This window comes from Budorcas taxicolor, chromosome 12 (assembly GCF_023091745.1).
Source record: "Budorcas taxicolor isolate Tak-1 chromosome 12, Takin1.1, whole genome shotgun sequence".
NCBI lineage: Eukaryota > Metazoa > Chordata > Mammalia > Artiodactyla > Bovidae > Budorcas > Budorcas taxicolor.
Genome location: NC_068921.1, coordinates 71383670 through 71409045, shown reverse-complemented (window position 1 = coordinate 71409045; position 25376 = coordinate 71383670). Strand labels below are relative to the sequence as shown.

Below are 25376 nucleotides of genomic sequence, written 5' to 3'. Positions count from 1 at the left end.
ATAAAGCAGAAATAGATGTTTTTCTGAACTCTCTTGCTTTTTCCATGATCCAGCAGATATGGCAATTTGATCTCTGGTTCCCCTGCCTTTTCTAAAACCAGCTTGAACATCAGGGAGTTCATGGATCACGTATTGCAGAAGCCTGGCTTGGAGAATTTTGAGCATTACTTTACTAGCATGTGAGATGAGTGCAATTGTGCAGTAGTTTGAGCATTCTTTGGCATTGTCTTTCTTTGGAATTGGAATGGAAACTGACCTTTTCCAGACCTGTGGCCACTGCTGAATTTTCCAAATTTGCTGGCATATTGAGTGCAGCACTTTCACAGCATCATCTTTAGGGATTTGAAACAGCTCAAGTGCAATTCCATCACTTCCACTAGCTTTGTTCGTAGTGATGCTTTCTAAGGCCCACTTGACTCCACATTCCAAGATATCTGGCTCTAGATTAGTGATCACATCATCATGATTATCTGGGTTGTGAAGATCTTTTTTGTACAGTTCTTCCATGTATTCTTGCCATGTCTTCTTAATATCTTCAGCTTCTGTTAGGTCCATGCCATTTCTGTCCTTTATCGAGCCCATCTTTGCATGAAATGTTTCCTTGGTATCTCTAATTTTCTTGAAGAGATCTCTTGTCTTTCCCATTCTGTTGTTTTCCTCTATTTCTTTGCATTGATCACTGAAGAAGGCTTTCTTACCTCTTCTTGCTATTCTTTGGAACTCTGCATTCAGATGCTTATATCTTTCCTTTTCTCCTTTGCTTTTCGCCTTTACTTTACTTTTCGATCTTTACTTTAGAGCCTATTAAAACTTACTTTACAAAGAAGTTTAAATAAAATATTTTCACCTGTGGTGGATTCATGTCAATGTATGGCAAAACCAGAACAATATTGTAAAGTAATTAGCCTCCAATTAAAACAAATAAATTTATATTAAAAAAGAAAAATATACTAAAAATTGTCATGAAAATTTAAAAAGTTAAATCATATCTATTCAAACTGTGTAAGTAAATCCATAAACCCCTACATCTATGTTTCACTAGGTCCTAGGCATATTGTACTGCATGGCAAAATACTACTTGCCAGTAATGATGCCAAACATTTGTCATTAGTAATTGCACACATAGTAAAAACTGTAAGCTCTGTAAGGGTAGGAAATATACATTTCATTTACATGCAATTTTCTACTTTTATTTCTGCAGCTTCTCTGGGAGTTCAGTTGAAACTAGACTATTTAAAAGTAATGAAGATAAGTCTCTTATGCAAAATCAAAAAAGAATTTTAAAATTCTTTATGTTTGGGAAGAGTGCTTCAGCTTTTTCAACCTCTGAATGTATAATAGATCTAGAAGTATCTAAAATAGAGATTAATTTAAATATTAATAATATGCATTGAAAGTTAATTTTTAAATGTATTTCTTAGCTTAAATTCTATTTCTTTCAGTTAAATGAAAGTCACATTTAATAAACACAAAAATATTTTAATCAATTAAAAATGGACCTGCTAATGGTGATTTGCAAGGGATGCAAAGGAGGTTATGATGATAACTTTAGTAGTGTTCTGTAAGTTACTTATAAAAAGGCTAAGTCTAGCCTTCTGATTTTCCCAATTGAATTGGAGAAAGCTGTATCTGTGTCAGGTGGTGTGAAAGCCAGTGAAATTCTCTAAGGGATTAATGGACTATTAATCTTGGTCTATAACTTAAAACAACTCTCCGTTTTCTCTATTGTGTCATTTCACCATTTGGATATGTAATTTTCACCAATATCTTACCAGTATTTCAATGATTTTTTTCTTTTCTTTATTTGAATGTGTCAGTTACAGACATTTCTCATATGCTCCCTGCCCTCACAATCCATAACCTACCCACCACCAATATCCCCACCAGATGATACACTGGCTGCAACAGATGAATCTACATTGACCCATCATGTCACCCAAAGCCCATAGTTTACATTAGGGTTCACTCTTGGTATTTTGTGTTAGTTCTACAATTTTGGAAAAATGTACAATAACATCTCTGTCATTATGGTGTTGGGGGAGTTTGTAATTTCCTCGGTTCTGTCTTGCTGCAGCAAAAATTTGAAGCAATGGATGGACAAGTGTTACAGCTCAGTTTTATTTGGCAAGCAAAGGAAAATAAATCCTCAAAGCACAAAGCAGGACAACCCAAAAGATGTGAAGAGAAGAGAGAGTAGAGCAGTGAGGGGCTCTATTTTGACTCTTCTTTTTATGTGTTTTTCTCTCCTCCCCCTGAGCCTGCCCTATGTAAACTGTGTGAGACAGGAGGGCTGTTTGCTTCCATTAGCGGTTCTCACTCTGGTGCTCGGACCTTCCTTTGTTCTATTTATGCAGGCTTTTTCCTTTCTTTGTCTTTTAGCCACTGCTATTTTGTACTCCTTTTTCCTTTTCTAACTACCTAACATTCCCATCTCAAGAGATCAGAGAAATGTCTATTTAGTTCTTTGGCCCATTTTTTGATTGGGTCATTTATTTTTCTGGAATTGAACTGCAGGAGTTGCTTGTATATTTTTGAGATTAGTTGTCAGCTCCTTCATTTGCTATTATTTTCTCCCATTCTGAAGGCTGTCTTTTCATATATGAAATGAATCGCCAGTCCAGGTTCAATGCATGATAATGGATGCTTGGGGCTGGTGCACTGGGATGACCTGGAGGCACGGTGGTACAGGGAGGGGGGTTCAGGATGGGGAACACGTGTATACCTGTGGTGGATTCATGTTGATGTATGGCAGAACCAATACAGTATTGTGAAGTAATTAACCTCCAATTAAAATAAATAAATTTATATTTTAAAAAATTTAAAAATAAAATCAACCCTGATTTTTTTTTCTTTTAAAGAGAGATCAGAGGCCCAATTCTTTGGGAATTGGGGTGTCGGGGACTCTCTGACTACTTCCTGCTGAACTGAGATGGTGAGGGACATTGGGCCTCCATCTTTCTGGTCTCAAGCCTGAGAGTCCTTATAGTGATGTTGGAAAGAGTCGGACACAACTGAGCAACTGAACTGACTGACTAAACTGATCTAAGGGTGAGTGATATTTTCCATGTCAGGTGTAGTTTTATATATATATATATATATCCCAGTTGAACTGGCATTGCATGTTGTAGTTTGTAGACCTGGGCAGAGGCAAAACAGGTTAGACAATTGCTAATATATGGAGCAATCATAAGCAGCATCAATATGGTGATAACAGGGATTAGTAGGAGCATTAGCCAACTCCAAATTCCCCCTTGCCAGGAGAAGGATCCCCCAGAGAGAGATTATAGCCAGCCTGAGGACTCTTCAGCTCGTTCTTTGAGATCCTGTAGGATCTGGATGTTTTTCTTGAAGACTGTGAGACTTTCTTTAACTTAGCTGGAGGTATTTATCCAAAAACAACAAATCTCATTCAAGATGACTCAAGTCCCTCCTTGTTCAGGGTTTATGAGGTCTATCTCCTGTCTATTTTTGAGTACAACCCCTGCCAAGCTGTGTTGGTTCTTTAGAGCTGTCCTGAGAAATCTTATCCACAGAAACTTAATTTTGAGGGTGTTCATTAGAGTCACACTCATTTTTAGTTCTGAATAGGTATCTGAGAGCTCCCAGGGGCTCACAGGTGCATTGATTGCCCTCTCCTTTTTTTTTTTTTTTTTTCCCCACGGCATGACTCATGAGCAGTGAATCCAGGAGTCATCTCCTGGTACCTTGACTGCTGTGGGGGGTAGAAAGTAGGGTTACAGGTTAGGGGCCCTTCCATGTGGGCTGGAGTTGAGCCTTTGGGGACCCATCTTTCCAAACTTTAATTAGGATTTGAGTCCCTGGAGCATATACTGGTGGCTCTTTAGAATCCTTTGGGTCCTGGTTGATACCCCACAAGTGTATATCTTGTTAGAATTGCCCAATGGCCATGGTATAAGACTGGAGGGTCTGAGCCTCTGGAACTAGGAAAAGGTCATTGACATAAACAAAAGGCCTCCCATATAGCATATCATAAGGACTAAGAAAAACCTGTTCCTTAGGGACAATACGGGTCCAGAGGAGAGCTATTGGTAAAGCCTCCTTCCATCCCAGGGAGGTCTCCTGGATTATATATATATATTTAAATTGCTGATTTTTAGAATTGGTTGGCTGTTTCTACTTTTCCTGAAGACTGAGGCCTCCAGGCACAATGGAGATAATAAGTAATGCCCAATGCTTCAGAGACCCCTTGGGAGACCTTAGAAGTAAATGATGTCTCATTGTCACTTTGTAATGACCTGGGCAGACCAAATCTCAGAATGATTTTATGGAACAGTTTTTTGTTTTTTTTTTTTACCACCTCCTCAGCCTTCTCAGTCCAGGTAGGAAAGCCTTCAATCTATCCTGTGAATGTATTTATCATGACTAATAGGTATTTATACCCTTGGGAACTGGCATCTGGGTGAAGTCCACTTGCCAGTCTTCTCCTGGGTAGATCCCATGTCATTGGATGGGCTGGGCCAGCTGGTGTCTCCAAGCTCCTTGGCGGTTGTTTAACTGGCAAGTGGGACAAGAGGAGACCACTTGCCTTATAGTCATTTGTAGGCCTGTTCCTCTGAAGGAACTTTCTAGTAATTTTTGGAGGGCCTTTTCCCCTAAATGAGTAGGGGCATGTAAGGAGTTAACCAACTTCCATTGGAGGCTTCCAGGAAGAAAAAGGAGTCCCTCCTTTTGGAACCACCCATATGATCTTCTTGAAAGTCCTGACTCTTAGCTTAAAGAGTCTCATCTTCAGTATATGAAGGAGTTTCTGGAAAATTAGTCTGCAGAACTAGGGTGGCAACCTCTATTATGTCATTGTTCTGTAATGCTGCTCTCTTAGCTGCCGGATCAGCTGCTTGGTTCCCTCTTGCCACTTCCACGCTCCCTTTATGGTGTCCTTTACAATGGAGACTGAAACCTCAGTGGGAAGATGGACTGCCTCCAAGAGCCTAAAGATTTGATCACCATATTTGATTGGGGACCCTTGGGTGGTCAAGTAGCCTCTTTCTTTCCAAGTAGCAGTATGTGCATGTAGCACCAGAAAGTCATACTTGGAGTCAGTGTAAATGGCTACTATTTTTCCTTTTCCCAGCTCTAAAGCTCGAGTCAGGCCTATGATCTCAGCTAATTAGGCTGAAGTACCTGGTGTCAAAGGTTTAGCCTCTATAGTCTCAAAATTGGAGAATACTGTATGTCCAACTCTTTTTTTCCATCCAAGACAAAGTTGCTTCCATCAGTGTACCAGATTCCTCATGATTGGTCAGAGTATCTTTTCACCACCCCTCTCAGGGTTTTGTCCTGTGGTCCAAGGTTTCTAGGCAAGAATGAAAGGGGGGAGAGCCCTCCGGGGTAGGCAGGAGTGTAGCTGGTTTAAGAACATCACAAGGGGATATAGTCAGGCCTGGATTTTCCATCAGCACTACTTGATATCTGAGAATCCTTTGATCAGACATCCATAAATGGCCTCTCCCATTCAGGAATTGTTTTACTTGGTAGCTGGTAAAAATAGTTAATTTGCCCCCAAGGGAGAATTTTAAAGCATCTTCTATCAGGACTTCAATAGCTGCAAGATTTTGAAGGCAGGAAGATATCTCTTCCCAATAAGGGAGTAGGACACTCAAGGTCCACCAGAAACTGGTGGGAAAATATTTGTCCATCCCAGCAGCAAAGAAGTGCTTCCGCAAATCTTTTCGTAATTGTCTTTCCTGTAGCACCCAAAATGATACAGGTTTGAGAGGAGAAGGCTCCGGAGTAGGACGTTAGGACAGAGTAGGTAGCCCCGTGTCAACCAAGAAATTCTCAGACCTACCTGCCATGATAACCCATGATGGCTACCTGTGACAGCCAGGCTGGCTGGAGAGGGCCACTTTAGTCCTGTTGAACCATCCTGAAGGAAGGCTTGGCACTTGACCTTGAGGCTCTTGGGTCTCCAGGGAAGAGTGCTGCCCAATGTCCCAATTGATGTCATCTGTAGCAAGCCATTTTAGGAGACTTGTCCAAGATTTGGACACTCTTTGGCCCAATGTCCTGCCTGTCTACAGATTAGGCATTTGCCTCATGCCTTGTCCTTTAAAGACTCGGGGTTTGCCATAGAGCTTCCCTGGAGGGTGGCCAGCATCTGAGGATGACTTGTCTCTTTCCTTTTCTCCCGTTCCTGGGCCTTGGCCTCCCTCTCCTATTATCTGTTATGAAAGGTGTTGGTGTCTGTCTGGACCATCTCATCTAAAGAGGTAGCAGGGTCCTGTTGCTGTAGCTGTTGTAAGTTTATCCTGATGTCTGATGTACACTGGGACAGGAATTTGTCCTTTGAAATCACCTGTCCCTCATAAGAGTCTAAGTCCAGACTGGTAAACTTTTGGAGGGCCTCTTTTAGCCTTTCAGGAAGGCAATGGGGTTCTCATTGGGCTTCTGAGTTATTGCTGAGATCCAGGCATAGCTGATTACTTTCTGCTGGGCTGCTTTTAGTCCTGCCTTTACACAGATCAGAAAAGGATCCCTTTCCCAGACATGTTCAGGGTCATTATAATTCCAATTAGGATCTGAGGAGGGGACCAAAATTTCCCCAACTGGGTATTTATCACTTGACATGTGGAGCCCCATACCATACCTTTGGGCTTCCTTTAAGACCCTAGCATACTCAGGATCAGATAAAGTTGGACTAAATATGACCATAATGTTCTTCCATGTCAAGTCAAAGCCCAAGGTAATGTGTTGTAATGTATCTATATATTTGCCTGGGTCATCTGTATAGCTCCCAGGTCTTGTTTAATCTGCCTTAGTTCTAAGAGGAAGAAGGGCTTATGGACCCAGGTTGGTCTGAAATCTCCTCCAGTTTCAACTAAGGATACTCTAGTTGGCTTTTGTGGAGGGGGTGCTCCTGGATATGGGGGCACAAGGAAGGAGCACCAGGCAACTTGGAAGCCATGGGAGGTGAGCCTTCACAGGGAGCTTCCTTCTCTTGGTTGTCTGTGCCTAACACCATTTGCCTAGTACGCTCACTTTTGGGGCATAGAAGAATCCCATACTTAGGACAGAGTTCCTTCCTATCCCTTAGTCAGAAGAAAACTTGGACTTAGGGGATCTCTGTCCACTTCCCTTGTCTTTTGCAAAATTAGTCTAGCTCCAGGATAGTATTGTAATTTAAACTCCCATCCTCAGTCCAGTGTTCCTTGTCCTCCAGAGGATACCATGGCCACACAGTGGCACAAAAGAATTTTAAGCTACTTCTCCTTAGATTTAGAGGATCCAGCAACTTCCAGTTATCAAGGATGCATCTCAAGGGTGTCTATTGGGAAGTGGATTGGTTATTTCCCATCTGAAAGACAGTAATCACAGAGAGGAAAAACAAAAACAAAAAAAAAACTAATAGCCCTCCTTCTATTTTATGGGTGGAGCATTTCTGAAGCTTATCCTACCCAGTACTGTTGCAACCTGAGAGCCAGGCACCCCCGGGTCAGGGTGCAGATCCTCAGACAAGCTGAGGCATGACAGCCTCCTGGAGATCGAATCCATGGACAGATTGAGGCAAGTCAGCCTCTTGAGAATTGGGTCCCTGGGCATGTCGAGGCATGTTGACCTCCCGGGACCCATGGATTAGCAGATCCCCAAGCAGGTTGAGGTGTGACAACTTCCCAGGGGCCAAATCCCTAGGCAACTCGAGTCAGGTCAACCTCCTGAGACCCCCAGACTGGAGGTGGGTGTCCACAAGGTCTCCAGCATGACCAGTGCTGGGTAGGATTAGGGTTTTGTAATCTTAACTCATTGCTGGTTTGTCCACCACGGATGGGAATAGATTCCATGATGTAAAGTAATCCGAGCCTGTGCCCTGAGACTGGGAACCTGGTGAAACAGCCATAAGTCTTATTCTCTTATTGCTCTGAGGGAATGTAAGTCACTGATTTCCTCCCCAGTCCTCAATAAGAGCAGCTTAGGGTGCGTCCAATGGTGAACTTTTCATTGTCATAGATACACTCTAGGTAATAGCAGCAGTAATGACAAAGGAGTGGGTTTTCTGATCCTGTTAGGGGCATTAAGAGTATTTTAATAATAAGCGGGTTGGAGCAATGTTGCCCACCAGGGGTCAGGGTCCTGGTTGTAGGAGTTAGTAAGTGGCTTAAGAACAAATTGATAAAAGGCAACAGACCAGATGTTCCATAAAAGTGGAGTGGAGATTTGATATGGGGGTATGTTTGTAACTTTAGGAGAAGGGTGGTCAGGGTTTAGGCCCAAAGGGCCTGCAGGGCTAACTCCCAAAGTGGCAAACACTCTCTAGAAGCCCAGTTGCCTTTGAAGGGATGCCACCAACAAATGGACTTCTGACAGTCATTGTGTGCCTGTCACCCACTCTAGTGGGTTCATTGAGAAATGCTGATGTTGCACATGTTGAAGGAAACATGGGAGATGAAGACATGAATATCTAGAGGGATTGGCTATTATACAGTATTTCCCTCCCAAGGGCCAGCTATTTCCTGGTTGTCCCTCCGGAAGATTGTAAAAGCAACATTGTGGGCCCAGACGGGGCTCAGGAAGAGAGTATGAAACAGGAAGGAAGAGGGCATAGCCCAAGGAGTGGGCTTTGAAAGAATGACAGAGCCCAGGGACATAACATAAGTCAATTAAAATCAAATGGGTCCAAGATGACAAGTCAAATTCAACTAAACCTTGATCCTTAATCTGCAAGCTAAATGACACCCAGAGGTGCCAGGACAGTTCCAAGACACTGTCAAAAGACTGAGGAGTGGGTGATTCCCCAATTGTTGGAATGATCCTCCCACTCCTTAGCCTATGCAATAACCTAGCTTGGGAAAACTAACCACACCACATTCCATGGCCATTGCACTCCGCTCTGTGATGGCCCACACTCTTGGAGTGTGCTTCTCTCTAAACCCCAACAAATCCACCTCTTATCCATTGCTGTATCTCTCACTGAATTTTCTTTGCAATGAGACATCAAGAGCCTGAGCTTCATTAGCCTAAAACCAGGCACCATGGGTTTTCGCCAGGCTAAAGTCCCAGTCAGATATGACTGAGTGAATTAGCATAACAGAGTCCCTGTCACATGGGTTTGAGTCCCAATCTTAGATAAATGGTTTCAAGTACAACTTTCATAAATGGAAAGATGATGACCTGCCTGATACTTTGTAAACAGTGGCATAGATAGAGAGAGGAGCTGAAGGATGGGAGGAAAAAGCAGTGGGAAAAACATGTTGAGGAATCCCTTTCATAACCTGCCAGAAAATCTGCTAAATGCCTGACCTGTGCTTACAGTTTTCATTGGCCTAATCCTTTGCACAAATAAGATTAAGGACAGAAGAACCCCCACCTGCTTTGGCAACAGCTACTAGAGTGCAGAGGATAGTGGAGCCTTTGGGACACACTGGGAGTAGCCTCTCCAGAGTCCCTTGATTGCACGCGCTGCCATTTGCCTGTTCACAGGGGGTTTGAGGAAACAAGAAATAAGAGATTGTAAAGAAATTATGATTTTGTTAGCCATATGTCCTTCTTGCCATAGGGGCAAGGACTTTCTACCCCAGCTGGAGGTCTCCTGGAATCTGAGGCTGAGCCATGTGAGCTTTCTGCCAAATTTGTTTTGCTGTCCCAGTTTCCAGCATGCTTGGCTTCTTGTCACTCCCACTGTGCTGGGTTTTCTTCACGTTCATCTTCCACCATGGGAGCTTTCCCCAATTTGGGCTTCTGTTATGCTTGGCCTCTGGGCTGAGCCAAGGTTGTTTCAGCCAGGTTAAATCCAATAAATATCACCATATATGTCGGGGAAGTTTGTAATCTCCTCAGTTCTGTCTCACTGCAGCAAAACCTTGAAGCAAAGGGTGAAACAGTGTTACAGCTCAGTTTTATTTGGCAAGCAAGGGAAAATACATCCTTGAAGCGTGAGGGCAGGCTGACCCAAAAGACACAGAAAAGAAAGAAGATCAGAGAAGCAAGGGGCTCAATTTTGGCTCCTCGTTTAATATGTTTTTTCCTCCTCCCCACTCCCCCGCCCCGAGCCTGCCCTATGTAAATTGGGCAAGCCAGGAGTTTGCTTCACCTGAGGTTCTTGGACCTTCCTTTGTTCTATTTGTGTGGGCTTTTTCCTTTCTTTTTCTTTTAGCCACCACTATATTGGACTCCTTTTTCCTATTCTAACTACCTAACAATGGTATCATATAGAGTATTTTCATTATCCTATAAAGCCTCTATGCTCCATGTTCCACCTTTTCATCCTTTACCCCCACCTCCATCCTCTGGCAACCACTGAACTTTTTACAGTCTTCATAGTTTTGTCTTTTTGTCATATAGTTACATTATATATTATGTAGCCTTTTCAGACTTCTTTCACTTAGTAGTAAGCATTAAGTTTCCTCCATGTCATTTCATGACTTGGTAGCTCTTTTCTCTTTAGTGCTGAATAATACTCCATTGCCTGGATAAATCAGTTCATTTATGTATTCACCTACTGAAGAATATCTTGGTTACTTCCAAGTTTGGTTAATTATGAGTAGGGCCACTATAGATATTTTGGGCTTCCCTGGTAGTGCAGACAGTAAATAATCTGCCTGCCATGTGGGAGACCTGGGTTTAATCCCTGGGTAGGGTAGATCCCCTGGAGGAGGGCATGGCAACCCACTCCATTATTCTTGCCTCGAGAATCCCCATGGACAGAGCAGCCTGGCAGGCTACAGTCAATGGGGTCACAATTGGACACGACTGAGTGACTAAGCACACATAGGAATTTCATAGATTTTGAAAAATTGATTCCTCTTCTTTCAAAATTAAACATATAATGAACCAGCCTTCTTTCAATATGCATTCACCAGAGGAAGAGGCATCTCCTTTCTTCCACTTCCTGTTCTCCCCATATTTACATTAGCTGTATCATTGTTAAAATTAGCATATTATGTTTTCTACTTGTTTGTTTTAAAGAATGCAGGAAAATGTAATAAAACACCCAAATGGATCTACAAAGAAGAGCCATTACAACACAGAGATGGTTGCTCTATGGAAACTGAACATGTCGACTGATAGCCAGAGATGGATGGCAATGCTTGATAGTCAATTGTTGGCTGAAATTCTAAATTTAAAATAAGAAAAGTGGTTTGAAGATAACAGAGAGAGGTTGTGATCCTATAGGACGCATAGATGTGTGTTAGAAATACTCTGCCTGGCTGTTCTGATTAATAGTAAAGACTTACATCTTCTGGCTGTTGAAAAATGATAAATGATGTCCACATACACACAAGTTAGTGAAAAGGCTGGAAACTTTTGACCTAGAATTTGTTCTCAGTTTGGAGAGAATGAATCTTGGGATACAAACAAGTTATACTACAAACTTTGATTCTGAACTCTGTGTGGACACATGACATGGAGTTAAATGTACACTTATAGACAAGAATTCCATGGATAGAGGAGTCTGGTGGGCTACAGTCCATGGGGTTGCAAAGAGCTGGACACAAATGAGCAACTAACACTCACTTTTACACTTTGCAGACCAGCTCATCTGAAGAGGGGGCACCTCAGGCTTTCTGACCAAAACCACCATCTTTGGGGCAGAGGCCAGCTGCCTTTTCCCACTTGCCTCTTATCTAAAGTTACCACCTATCTTGTGTTCACAGAAATAAAATGTGCCACATCTGTAATTTAATTTTACTTTATTTTATTTATTTATTTATCTATCTATTTTTGGCCATGCTGCTTGGCTTGTGGGATCTTGGTTCCCTGACCAGGGATTGAATCCAGGCCCTTGGCAATGATAGTGTGGAGTCCTAACTACTGTACTGCCAGGAAATTCCCAACATCTGTAATTTTAGAATTTGTAGTAGTCATGTTAAAGTCTAAAATGAACAGGTGAAAGTAATATTAGTAAGATATTTTTATATCCAAAAGTAATGTCAAAAGTAATATTGTTTAAACATGTAATCAGTATAAAAAATCACTAGTAAGAGGAAAAAGGTTTTCTTCTCTCTTTGAAGTGCATAATATATTTTATACTTACAGCATACCTCAGTTTGGGCCAGATGCATCTGAAGTCTTCACAATCCTCCTTACTGTATTGGACAACCCAGCATTCATAGTATTCATTAGGATTGTTGTGGGTGCAAGGGAGTGAATATATTTTTTAAATAATTAGAAGGATGGTTCTGGTAGGTATCTTAGTTTGGGTTCCCTGGAAACAGACCCTGAGACAAGGATCTGAGTGGAAGTAGTTTAATTTGGAAGTGATCCTAGAAAAACACTTGGAGGGAGTGGAGAAGTGAGACAAAGAAGGGAAAAAGCCAATAAAGTCCTGTTACAAGTGCGTTAATGCTCAGGCAACTGGACTCCTTCCTGCTGGGTCACCCAGGGAGAGAATTGTTCCAACTGACAGGCAAGGGCACAGGGGAATTTATCTACCCACTCCCCATCCATCACTGATTGAGGTTGGAATCCAGGGGTTTTTCCTCATCTTGCATATGACCCCACTGCTCTCGGGCAGATGGAAAAAGGCCCTTCAGCAGAGAGTTGTAGATAAGCAGTGAACTCTTTAGTCCTGGAGAAGAGTCAGAGGACTTGAGTTGGAAAGTGACAGCTTCTGCTCCAGCAGGTCACACCATCCAAGGAGGGATACTTTTAGTCTCAGGAGCCCCAGAGACTTGATGCCACTAAGACTCTACACCACTCATCCTGTTCACTTATGTGTCTTTAACTCCTGATTCAGTCTTGACACACAGTAGGTGTTTAATAAATAGTTGTTGATTGTATGACCTTTGGGTATCTCTTTGTACTTTCCAGCCACTCTGTGTAAATGGGAGACATGGCCACCAGCAGTTATGGGTCATACCTTTATAACTCCCTCATCAGAAAAGAAAGTGAAGTTTTTCCCTTTCTGTGCATGCATCCCTACGAAGACACTTCAGTTGTGTCTGACTTTTTGCAACCCTATGGACCATAGCCCACCAGACTCCTCTATTCATAGGATTCTCCAGGCAAGAATACTGGAGTGGATTGCCATGCCCTACTCCAGGGTATCTTCCTGACCCGGGGATGGAAGTTAAGTCTCCTACATCTCCTGCATTGGCAGGAGAGTTCTTCACCACTAGCACCACCTGGGAAGCCATCTTCCTGGGGCAGCCAAATAAGAACAACCAAGAACAGCAACAAAACATTCTCAAAGAAGAATGCCAGTTGACCTGGCATAGAATTATATCTGTTATAACAGATACAAGATTATATCTGTCCCAAACCCTTTGAATACAGACAGGGCATATTATAATTGGCTAGATGCCACGGCCAGCACAAGCAAGAGTTGCACCTGCACAGGGAGAGAACGGAGTGTCCCCGCTAAGAAAAATAAGAGAGAGAGACAAAAGATGGGGTTGAGAGGATCAGACCACAAATGGCTGATGCCTTTCTTTATTAGGCTACAGTATTTATAGGATAATGTACGTGACTTAAGACATGTACAGGATTATTTTTTAATCTCAGGATACAATCACCAGACCCTTACCATTGTGTACAGAGCACTATAAGATTATCTATCTTCTATGACATGTTGCAGAAACAAGACATCTTGGAGCCTTAAGGGCTATAAAAATTCTTCAGGGGGGCGGGACAGGGAGCTTAGGAACGTGCCTAAGGCTCTGCATACCTGCCGAGCAGCTCCCAAGACTTAACCCTTCACGGGCAGTCCCCCGCAGCTCCCCTCTCTTTATTTTTTAAAAGCTCCATAAGATGTCGGTGTTGCAACATGTTTTTATGTATCAGAATTTTCACATGTAAAAATTCTTTAACAATACTACGAATAAAACAAGGAGCCAAACAAATCACGATAAGCACAACAGTCAAAACCGCGCCCACAGCAATTATGCTTCGCCACAGTGAATGCAGGCTAGGGAAGTTAGAAAATAAATTTTGTAAAAAATTGTTAACAGTATCAGCTATATTTAGAGTAGCTTTAGGAGAATTTTCAATATTAAGAATTTCATTATGTAATTGCAATAGATCTAGAGAAACATTAGTATTAAACCAAATTCCTTGTAGATGTTTCTTTACCTTATCCCACGGAAAGTCAGATGCATTATAAGCCTTTTTTGTAACACAAATCCATTTATAATTAGCATGACATTGAATTTTCATGTGAAAGCTAATGCTCTGAACTTGTTCCCCTAGAACTCTAACTACATCATATAAAGCTGATAATCTATCTTCTATTTTTCTATCTATATCTTCTTGTGTTCCCATTACTTTAGTAACGTTATATGACAAGGAATCTACAGTATGAGCAGCTTGAATGGATTGTGCTAGAGATACAGAAGCGGTAACAGCAGTTGCTATAAGGGTGATTAAAGATACTATACCCAGAACAATCAGGCTCACACTTCTTTCAGTGCGGCTAAGAGCTGTGTTAATGCGTTGTAGCAATTCTAAAGCAGTCTCGTCATACCAAGCTTCAGTTATTTCAACTGGTAACATTACAAAAGCAGGTTGTTTTACTATTATAACTTGTTCTCCTTTTGCAACACCTCTTATGCAATTGGTAAGTATGCAATTAGAACAATTTAAATGATAAATATTCAATGACAATGTTATTTCCATATGGCCTTGTATCAACATGAATGGGTAAGGGACACAAGCTCGGGGATATAAAAACCCCGTAACTCCTACATTACCATATTTACTCCCACTGATATTGGGTTGCAAATATAGACTATTACCATGACCAAAGGCAGCCAAAAGTTTCCACAGTTCTGTTTGATATACATTAGCAGTGTTTACAGAGAGAATGGGTGGATGCTGTCCTCGATATTCAGGAAAATCAGGTTTTCCCCCAGGTGCCCAATCCCATAAAAAGGTGGTATTGGCATTGTTGATGTACACCGACGCAACCCGGGCTCGACATAAAGTCCAAGGAGTGTCTATCCCTATGCGGATGCTTAGATGTTTGTTACAAAACGGAATGTCGAGAGGTCCAGTTCCGTCACGGTGCGATCTTTTTCCGGTTTTTTCATCAATGCCAGAAATAGTCACTCGAGGATAGGATATATCAGCTGACACCTGTATACAGTGAGGATGTTGTAATTGATAAGAAAAGCACATAGGATATTGCGTAGTAAGACCATAAAAGGAGATATTGGCTTGCTGAGGGGAAATATGAGTGTCTGATTTTCCTCCTAAAAGACTTGTGTCGTTGACATAGACAGGTACTATTTCTTTATCCCATCCTAATGATTGAATCATAGGCGGGTCAGGAATGTATGCCCAAAAAGCCGTAGCCGCTCCGTTTTGTATCCGCTGTAACAATAATAATAACATGATCAATATATTTGTAGGTGTCACTGGAGGTTGTACATGAGCCTCATTCCAAGCATATCGCATCAACGCCTCAATCTGCCTTTGGGTAGGCAGCTCACTCGTGGGCTCGCCCAATGTCATGCGGTGCATTTGATATGTCAGGGAGTTCCTCCGTCGCGCGTACCAGCCTCTCCAGGATCCAGCGCGGCGCTTCGGCATCCTGTGGAAAAACACAAACATGTCCCCGTCCCCATATTAATACAGGGTCTGGCCCATACCACAAATTGGTAAGTGGATCTTTCCATCGTACAAGTGGTTTTTTGCATGAAGACCGTTCTCCCCAAAAACGTTGGGCTGCTGAATTGCCTTCTGCATCTAAAGTTAAAAAGTTTAGAACAAAAAGAGCATGATTTAAGGCGTTATGTGGTGAGGGGCTATACAGTTCATTCCCCTTTTTTTGTTTTAATAATTGATGTTTAAGGCGTTGATGGGCTCGTTCTACAATACCTTGTCCCTGTGGATTATATGGAATTCCTGTCTTATGATGAATTTGAAAAGAAAGACAAAAACGTTGGAAAGAACGGCTAGTATAACCGGGTCCATTATCTGTTTTAAGGGTGTGTGGGATTCCTGAAATAGAAAAGCAAAAGAGCAAATGTTGAATACAATGACGAGTTGATTCTCCAGTATGAAGGGAGGCCATGAGAAAATGGGAAAAAGTGTCGATAGAGACATGAACATATTTAAGACGTCCAAATTGAGGAATGTGAGTGACATCTGTTTGCCAGAGATGATTAGGGCGTAAACCCCGAGGGTTGATTCCATATTGAGGGAGAACAAAAAATTGAGGACAGGTAGAGCAAGATTTTACGATTTGTCGTGCAGCTTCATGGGAAATCTTAAATTGTAACCGTAAAGAATGACTATTTTGGTGATGTAAGTTATGAGATTTTTGGGCTGCATGGATAGCTGATTGAAAAAACACCTGTTTAGTAAGAACGTCCGCAGTGTGATTGCCTTGTACCAGGGCACCAGGAAGGGTGGAATGCGCATGAATATGTCCAAAAAAACACGGGTATTGACGACGGTGAAGGGCCTGTTGAATTAATGTAAATAAGTTCAGAACTTCAGGAGAGGTTGTGCCGATAATTGGAACAGTTTCAATCATCTGTAAAGCACCGACCACATAGGAGCTGTCTGTAAATAAATTGAAGGAAGTGGGTACAGTCAGCAATGCTTGATGGACTGCAAATAATTCTACAACCTGGGCAGAGGAGAAACTGGTATGTGCATAATAGGTTTGATGGTTAATAATTAAAGCAGCAGTACCATTAGAAGATCCATCTGTAAATACAAGTGTCGCTTTTGGAATGGGTTGTCGGCGAACTATTTTTGGAAAAATAAAGGCATGAAAGCTAGCAAATTGTAGCAATTTATCAGAAGGATAATGATGAGTAATCCGCCCCGGGTAATTTGCGAACGCTATAGACCAATTATCTGAAAATTGAAAAAGCCAATCTTGTTGTTCCAAAGCATAAGGAATACAAATGAAAGGGGGTTCCATACCAAAATATAGGATGGCTTCATGACGTCATTTTGCTACAACTTTTGCAACAAGCTCATAGTATGGGAGCAAATGTTTAGTTGGAGTAGCCGATAGGTATATCCATCGCAAAGGTTTATCTTGATAAAGAACCCCTGTGGGTGCTCGAGGGGTGGGAAGTATATACAGACCCCATGATCGTTGGTAATCACAATAGGTAATCTGTTGTTGTCTAATAGCTTCTTCTATTGATTGTAAGGCTGATCGTCCTTCTAAAGAAAGTGTTCGGGGTGACGCAGGGTCAGAGTCACCTTTAAGGATGTCAAATAATGGTTGCAAGGTGTAAGTGGGTAATTTTAAATAAGGGCGTATCCAATTAATATCTCCCAGGAGCTTTTGAAAATCGTTTAGAGTTTTTAAATGATCAGTCCGTAACTTAACTAATTGAGTGCTATAAGCCTGAGGATATAAGGAGAAGCCCAAATAATTATAGGGAAAGTGAGTTTGAATTTTATCATCAGCTATGACAAGACCATTAAAACTCAAGTGTTGTTTTAGAATAGAAAAAGCTTGATACAATAGATGTTCGTCAGCATGAGCTAGTAATATATCATCCATATAATGAACTAAATATAACTGAGGAAAAAGCTGACGAACAGGAGCTAACGCTGCGGCAACAAACTTTTGACACAGCGTAGGGCTATTAGTCATTCCTTGTGGAAGGACTCTCCATTGATAGCGTTGCATAGGCTCTTTAAAATTAACAGAGGGCAAACTAAAGGCAAATCTTTTACAATCTTGGGGTGCAAGAGGAATAGTGTAAAAACAATCTTTTAAATCTATAATAATGATAAAGGATTTGTCAGGTATAGCGGAAGGGGTGGGTAACCCAGGTTGTAGGGCTCCCATATGCATCATCGTTTCATTTACCTTGCGAAGGTCTTGTAGCAATCTCCATTTTCCCAATTTCTTTTTAATAACAAAAATTGGGGAATTCCACGCAGAGGTAGAGGGTTCAATATGCCCGAGTCTCAGCTGTTCCTGCACCAGCTGTTGTGCGGCAGAAAGTTTTTCTTGTGTTAGGGGCCACTGATCAACCCATACCGGTTCCTCAGATTTCCAATCAATAGGATCGGCATGTGTCACAGGAGAATCAGAGGTCCCTAAGGAAAACACCCCAAGCCCTTTCGACTTTGATTAGATTTTAAATCAGGGGGTAAAATGATGCCTTGATGTTGTTTACCTAAACCTTGGTTAGGGAGTAAACCCTGATCTAACATTAAATCTGTTACGGTGGGTGAAGGACTATATAAATATACACCCATTTTGCTTAATATATCACGCCCCCATAGATTAACTGGAAGATGGGGCAGAATAAAAGGTTTAAATTGGCCCGTATGGCCGTCTTTATCCTTCCAAGTAAGAAGGGACGAACTTTGTTCTGGATTAGTAGTTTGGCCAATTCCTTGAAGAGTGGAAATGGCTATTTGTTTAGGCCATGTAATAGGCCAGTGTTTTTCAGAAATAACACTAATATCAGCCCCTGTATCAAGCACTCCACGGAAAAGCTTACCATTAATGTGTAGTTCAAATTCCGGTCGTGCCTCGGTAACATTTTGCACCCAATAGGCGTCAGAGGACCCGAAACCTTTGTCCTGACGGTCTCGGTTAATTGTTCTTCCTTGTATAACTAATGGAACTAAAAGGAGTTGAGCTATACGTTGTCCTGCATCGATTACAATAATTTTGTTAGGAGCGGAGGCTAATATTTTTATCTCTCCTGTATAATCAGAGTCAATTACTCCAGGATGAATAAGTATTCCTTTTAAAGATGCACTGTTGCGCCCCAAAAGCAGTCCAGCAGTTCCTGGAGGTAAAGGCCCAAACACTCCTGTGGCAAGGGTTTGAACCCCCATCTCGGGAGTTAATACTGTGTAGGAGGTGGCACAGAGGTCCAATCCCGCGCTGCCTCTTGTGGCTCGATAGAGGTCTGCAATGGTTCTTTGGGAACCTGCAGTGTTGCCCCATAACATTGTTTCGGGGCCAGGGGCTGGCCCCTCACCCAGTTTCCCGAAACCGGGGGTAAAGGATTACCTTGAACATCCGTTTTAGAACGACAATCTCGGGCCCAATGCTTCCCCTTTTTATATCGTGGGCATAAATTAGGAGTGTTAACAGGAGTTTGTTGTTTTTGGGGGCACATTGCAGCCCGATGGCCAGGTTGACCACAAACAAAACAACCCGAATTACCTGACTTTTGATATCCTTTCTTGTTCTTGGCTTGTTGCTGAAAAAGTACCTCCTTAATGCTTTTTCCTTGTAATGCCGCTGCCATGGCAATGCCTTGCATATAGGAGGGTCCAATGTCAGCACAAATGCGAATAAAATCAGACAGATCTCCCTTCTTTCGATAAGGTCGTAAAGCAGCTTGACAGGCAGAGTTAGCGTTTTCAAAAGCCAATTGTTTGCTAATACCATCCCAGCCTTTTCATCTGACATTATCTTACCTATAGTATCTAAGAGTCGTGCCACGAAGTCCTGATAAGGCTCATCAGGTCCCTGTCGGACTTCTGAAAGATCTTCTGTCTTAGTACTGGAGCTAGGGAGTTTTTTCCATGCCTGTCGGGCTGCATTTGATATTTGTGCATATGCACCAGGTAAGAAATTAAGTTGAGTATTAGTAGCCTGGAAAGCGCCTTCACCAATCAACATTTCATAGGAGGTTTGTATACCTTGCTGCCGATTAACATCGGCTATACGAGCACACTGTTCAACATATTCAGATTTCCATAATAAATAATCTCCCCCCGAAAGACAAGCTCTAGCTATTTGTTTCCAATCATTTGGGGGTAGATTCTGAGTACCCAAATTTTCTATCATAGCAACAGTGAATGGAGCGGTAGGACCGTATTGTGAGCAAGCAATCTTTAACTCTTTTAATTGTTTGAAAGGCAGTGCTTCATAGAAACGCTGGTTGTTATGTTCAAAGACAGGAAAAGCAAGAGAAAAATCGGAGACAACCTCACCAAGTCGTTGTGCTTGTCTCAATGCCTTTTGTAGCGGAGACACAATTTCAGATGGCGGAGGAGGAGGAGGCCCCGGAGGGGGATCGAGACCAGCAACAACGGAAGGAGCATAGGCAGGGGGAAGAGGCGGACAGAAGGGGATTTTGAGTTGTTACTAGGAAGCTTAATTCCTGAGTTCTGTAAAGCAACAGTGAGGTTTTTTAAACATTCAACCAAATCATCTTTAGATGTTGACGCCCCCTTTTCTTGTGCTAAAAAACCCCAATCTTCTTGATGGTATTTAGCAGCTCCTTCGTCTAATTCCGCCTCATCTGTGGAGGAAAGTGAATCATCATTATCCGAAGGACGCGATAAGTTACAAAATGGAGGGTCACCTTCAATTCCCTCGGGAACAGCATACCTGGGCTCCGAATCAGGAACATGAAGAGGATTTTCTTCCTGTTTTAAAAAATTTCCTAAACGTTTTAATTCATCATTATCAAAGTCCAGGCAATCACGAATTAGTGTCCAAAAAGATAAAGTTTCTACAGGAACCTTTTCAGGGCCATGTAAAGTATAATGAGTCCGAATTTGTTCCCCTACCTTCTTCCACGTCTCTAAACTTACTGTGCCTTCTCTGGGGAACCAAGGGCAAACTTCTTCAATAAATGAAAGAAAATTGATTAATTTAGGTTTGGAAATAGTAATTCCCCGGTGTTTTAACATCACAGATAACATATGTGCAAACAATTGACGACTATGCGTCTGTCCCATATTTATACTCTCAACTATATACCTTACTACTCCTCCTTAATTTAAATCACTTGTATACTTATATACTCACTCTTTTCAACTTAATAAGAGTAGTGGCAAGGAAAACTGTCGAGCTGTCCCTGTTCGGGCGCCACCTGCCGCGGCCAGCACAAGCAAGAGTTGCACCTGCACAGGGAGAGAACGGAGTGTCCCCGCTAAGAAAAATAAGAGAGAGAGACAAAAGATGGGGTTGAGAGGATCAGACCACAAATGGCTGATGCCTTTCTTTATTAGGCTACAGTATTTATAGGATAATGTACGTGACTTAAGACATGTACAGGATTATTTTTTAATCTCAGGATACAATCACCAGACCCTTACCATTGTGTACAGAGCACTATAAGATTATCTATCTTCTATGACATGTTGCAGAAACAAGACATCTTGGAGCCTTAAGGGCTATAAAAATTCTTCAGGGGGGCGGGACAGGGAGCTTAGGAACGTGCCTAAGGCTCTGCATACCTGCCGAGCAGCTCCCAAGACTTAACCCTTCACGGGCAGTCCCCCACAGCTAGATATAATTTGGGTGTCCACTTCTGAGGTTCAAGAGGAAGATATGTTACTATAAGTTATTCAGTCAGTCAATTGTGTCCAACTCTTTGTGATCCCATGGACTGCAGCAGGCCAGGCTTCCCTGTCCTTCATCATCTCCTGAAGCTTGCTCAAACTCATGCTCATTGAGTTGGTGATGCCATCCAACAATCTCATTCTCTGTTGCCAGCATCAGGGTCTTTTCCAATGAATCAGTTCTTATCATAAGTTATCCAAAGTATTGGAGCTTCAACTTCAGCATCAGTCCTTCCAATGAACATTCAGGACAATTTCCTTTAGGATTGACTAGTTTGATCACCTTGCAGTCCAAGGGACTCTCAAGAATCTTTCACAATACCGCAGTTCAAAAGCATCAATTTTTTTGACGCTCAGCTTTCTTTATGGTCCAACTCTCATATCTATACATGACTACTGGAAAAATCTTAGCTTTGACTAGATGGACATTTGTTGGGAAATAATGTCTCTGCTTTTTAATATGCTGTCTAGATTTATCATAACTTCTTCCAAGGAGCAAGCATCTTTTGAATTTGTGTCTGCAGACACCATCTGCAGTGATTTTGGAGCCCAAGAAAATAAATTCTGTCACTGTCTCCATTGTCTCCAATCTATTTGCCATGAAGTGATGGCATTAGATGCCCTGATCTTTGTTTTCTGAATGTTGAGTTTTAAGCCAGCTTTTTCACTCTTCTCCTTCACTTTCATCAAGAGGCTCCTCAGTTCCTCTTCACTTTCTGCCATAAGGGTGGTGTCATCTGCATATGTGAGGTGATTGATATTTCTCCCGGCAATTTTCACTCCATGGTATGCTTCATCCAGCCAGGCATTTCACATGATGTACTCTGCAGAGAGTACAATATATAGCCTTAAGGTACTCCTTTCCCAGTTTGGAACCCATCCATTGTTCTATGTCCGGTTCTAACTCTTGCTTCTTGACTTGCATACAGGTTTCTCAGGAAGCAGGAAAGGTGGGCTGGTATTCCCATCTCTTTCAGAATTTTCCAGTTTGTTGTGATCCACACAGTCAAAGGCTTTAGCATAATCAATGAAGAAGAAGTAGCTGTTTTTCTGGAATTCCCTTGCTTTTTCTATGATCCAACGGGTGTTGGCAATTTGATCTCTGGTTCCTCTGCCTTATCTAAATCCAGCTTGAGCATCTGGAAGTTCTCGATTAACATACTGTTGAAGCCTAGCTTGGAGAATTTTGAGCATTACTTCGCTATTGTGTGAAGTGAGTGTAATTGTGCAATAATTTGAACATTCTTTGGTACTAGAAGGTGGAGTGACAAAGAGATTGTCACTATATTCAGAACTCTGAATACTCACTGGAGCATGTAGATTGTGAATGCCTTTTGTCCTATATGTCTTGATAGAAAAGTGCTTGAAGACCAGCACTATCTTAGCTGAACTAGTTTAGTGCTGCTTTTATACTTCCTGCAGATTTAACACTTTATGATTTGACTATTTGATGGAGGTGCTATGAACCATTAATAACTTATGGTTTACACAGTTACAATTTGCATCATGTGTCCCTGGAGTTTATCTGGGAATGAATCATCAAGTCCAGCAAGATTGAATCTCTCCTTAGATGGTGTCTCATTATCCTCATTTGAGTCAATGGCTGGCTGCATTAACTCAGCATCATATTTTCAATGTTTATCCATGTTGTAGCTTGCATCAGTATGTCTATCTATTTTATAAAATGCCAGATAATGCCCCACTGTCTATAATACCATATTTCATTTATCAGTTGATGTACCCTTGATTCCCTCCACCCCAACTCAGTTTTTACTTTTATGAATAGTGTTGTTATGAAATTTGTATGTACATTTTTATGTGGACATGTGTCTCATTTATCTTGGGTAGATATCTAGGAGTAGAATTGCTGGTTTATATGGAAACTTTTTAGCTGTACCATTTTACATTTCTGCCAGCAATGTAGAAGGTTCTAGTTTCTCCATATCCTCTTCAACACTTGTTAATGTGTTTTTAGTTATAGTACTGAACCTTTTAAGATCGAGAAACAAGTACATATAGAGACCTTATGACATCTTCCCTATGTTTGTACGTTCTATGTCTGGCTTAGTGGTCATGCACCTATAAAGCATTCACTAAATATTTGTTGAATGAATTTTTTAGAAAAAACAACTTTTTGTATGTTGTCTTTTTAGATTTTACAAAGTGCATTCACAAGTTGTGAGGCTCCCATTAACCTTATAGGACATAGCGCAGATAGGAATTTCCTATGTAGACCTGAGTGGTTAGTCAGAAAGTTTAGGTAAGAAGTGAAGCATCTAGAGCGCTGGTCCCCTGGCTTCATATCCAACCTTCTTTGTACAAATCAACACTGATTTTCAGTATGTTTTACAAATATTATATTCATTATTGTTCATGAAAGAGTGCTAAGAAGTTTCAAAAAAATAAAGACAGCAGAAACTGAAGGGACTGAGTGTATTTGGCAGTTTGGAGATGACTAAGCTTCCCGGGTGGCGCTAATGCTGCATGCCAATCCAGGAGATGTAAAAGATGCAGATTCCATCCCTGGGTCAGGAAGATCTCCCATAGAAGGAAATGGCAACCCATGCAAGTCTTCTTGCTAGAGAATCCCATGGACAGAGGAGCCTGGAAAGCTATGGTCCACAGGGTTGCAAAGACTTGAACACGACTGAAGCAACTTAGCATACACACACAGTTACCATCCTGAGATAGTTGTGGGGATTGAAGAGAACAGTCTGTGGCAGTCTGACATGGAAGTCACTAAATTTCCAACCTCAGCAAACAGTTCCTCCTTCTTGAGGGAGAACTAGTAGCTGAGTGTTTACAGTGCTGGAACAGGTAGGTAATGTAAAAGAGAACTGTAAATCAGGTAGGTCTGGTTACATACATTGTAGATTGCCTTACCTGAGAAAGAGCTAACACAAGAAAGGTAGGTAATTGAAAAACTATAATTTTCAGCTCTAATCATTTTCTTTTTGTGACAGAAAATTTCAAACATGCATGAAATATCAAGAAAATAGGATAATAAACCACTATCATGCCTATCAATAGAAAATTGTCAATATTTTGCCATATTAAAAAATTTTTAAATACATTAACAGTTTCTTTAAAAGCTATTTCCCCTCCAGGTTTATTGAGGTATAACTGACAATCAATAATAGTTTATGTTTAAAATGTACAACCTGATGACTTGACAGTGCATGCGTGCTGAATCCTGTCTGACTCTTTTGACGCTATGGACTGTAGTCCACCAGGCTCCTCTGTCTGTGGGATTCTCCAGGCAAAAATACTGGACTGAGCTGCCATTTAGAGATTGAGCTCATGTTTCCTGAGTCTCTTGCACTGACAGGCAGATTCTTTACCACTGTGCCAGCTGGCAAGCCCCGATGACTTAATACACATATTGTTGTTCCTGTTCAGTTGCTCAGTCCTGTCCGACACTTTTTGATCCCATGGACTACAACACACCAGGCTCTCCTGTCCTGCACTATCTACTGGAGTTTGCTCAAATTCTTGTCCATTGAGTCGGTGATGCTATATAACCATCTCATCCTCCACTGCCCCCTTTGCTCCCTTTGCCTTTAATCTTTCCTAGCATCAGGGTCTTTTCAGCACAACCAAATTAATCAGTGTGGCCCCCACTACATAAATTAACCATTTCTTTTTTCTTTTTTTATGTTGAAAAAATCTAAGATCTACTCTCTTAGAAAGCCCAATGTACACAGTTCAGTATTGTCAATTGTAACCACATTGTTGTACACCAGTTCTCCAGAACTTATTTATAACTTGCCTGTGTGCTTGCTAAGTTGCTCAGTCATATCCAACTCTGCAACCCCATGGACTGTAGCCAGAAAGGCCCCTTTCTTCATGGGATTTTCCAGGCAAGAATATTGGAGTGGGTTGCCATTTCCTACTCCAGGGGATCTTCCCAATGAAGCCAAAAGCCTTAATTAATCATACCATTTTAGCAAAGGTACATGATCATAAAGTGATCCTATTATAAGCACCACAAACTTTGATTTCCTTCTTTTAGGGTGGAAGGGAAGGGAAACTGCTGAGCTGGAAAGATGGCCACACAAATAACTAGACTTCTGAGTGGGAGTCCAAGATTTTGTTCATTCAGCCCTACTGTCATTAATTCATTCAAATAGTGCACTCTAGGCACCTTCCCTACACAGTGACCATCCACCAGTGAGACAGACCAC

General features: G+C 41.6%; 1 protein-coding gene across 1 annotated transcript; it reads right to left on the bottom strand.

Moving 5' to 3' along the window:
• Nucleotides 1-17970: 17970 nt before the first annotated feature.
• Nucleotides 17971-18840, bottom strand: LOC128057477 (endogenous retrovirus group K member 6 Pro protein-like). The gene has a single exon (XM_052649890.1). The coding sequence runs from the start codon at nucleotides 18838-18840 to the stop codon at nucleotides 17971-17973; it is 870 nt and encodes a 289-aa protein (XP_052505850.1).
• Nucleotides 18841-25376: the final 6536 nt, after the last annotated feature.

Bases quoted from the DNA above. Each gene is read 5' to 3' on its own strand.
- LOC128057477 (XM_052649890.1), bottom strand. From the start codon at position 18,840: ATGTTATGGGGCAACACTGCAGGTTCCCAAAGAACCATTGCAGACCTC.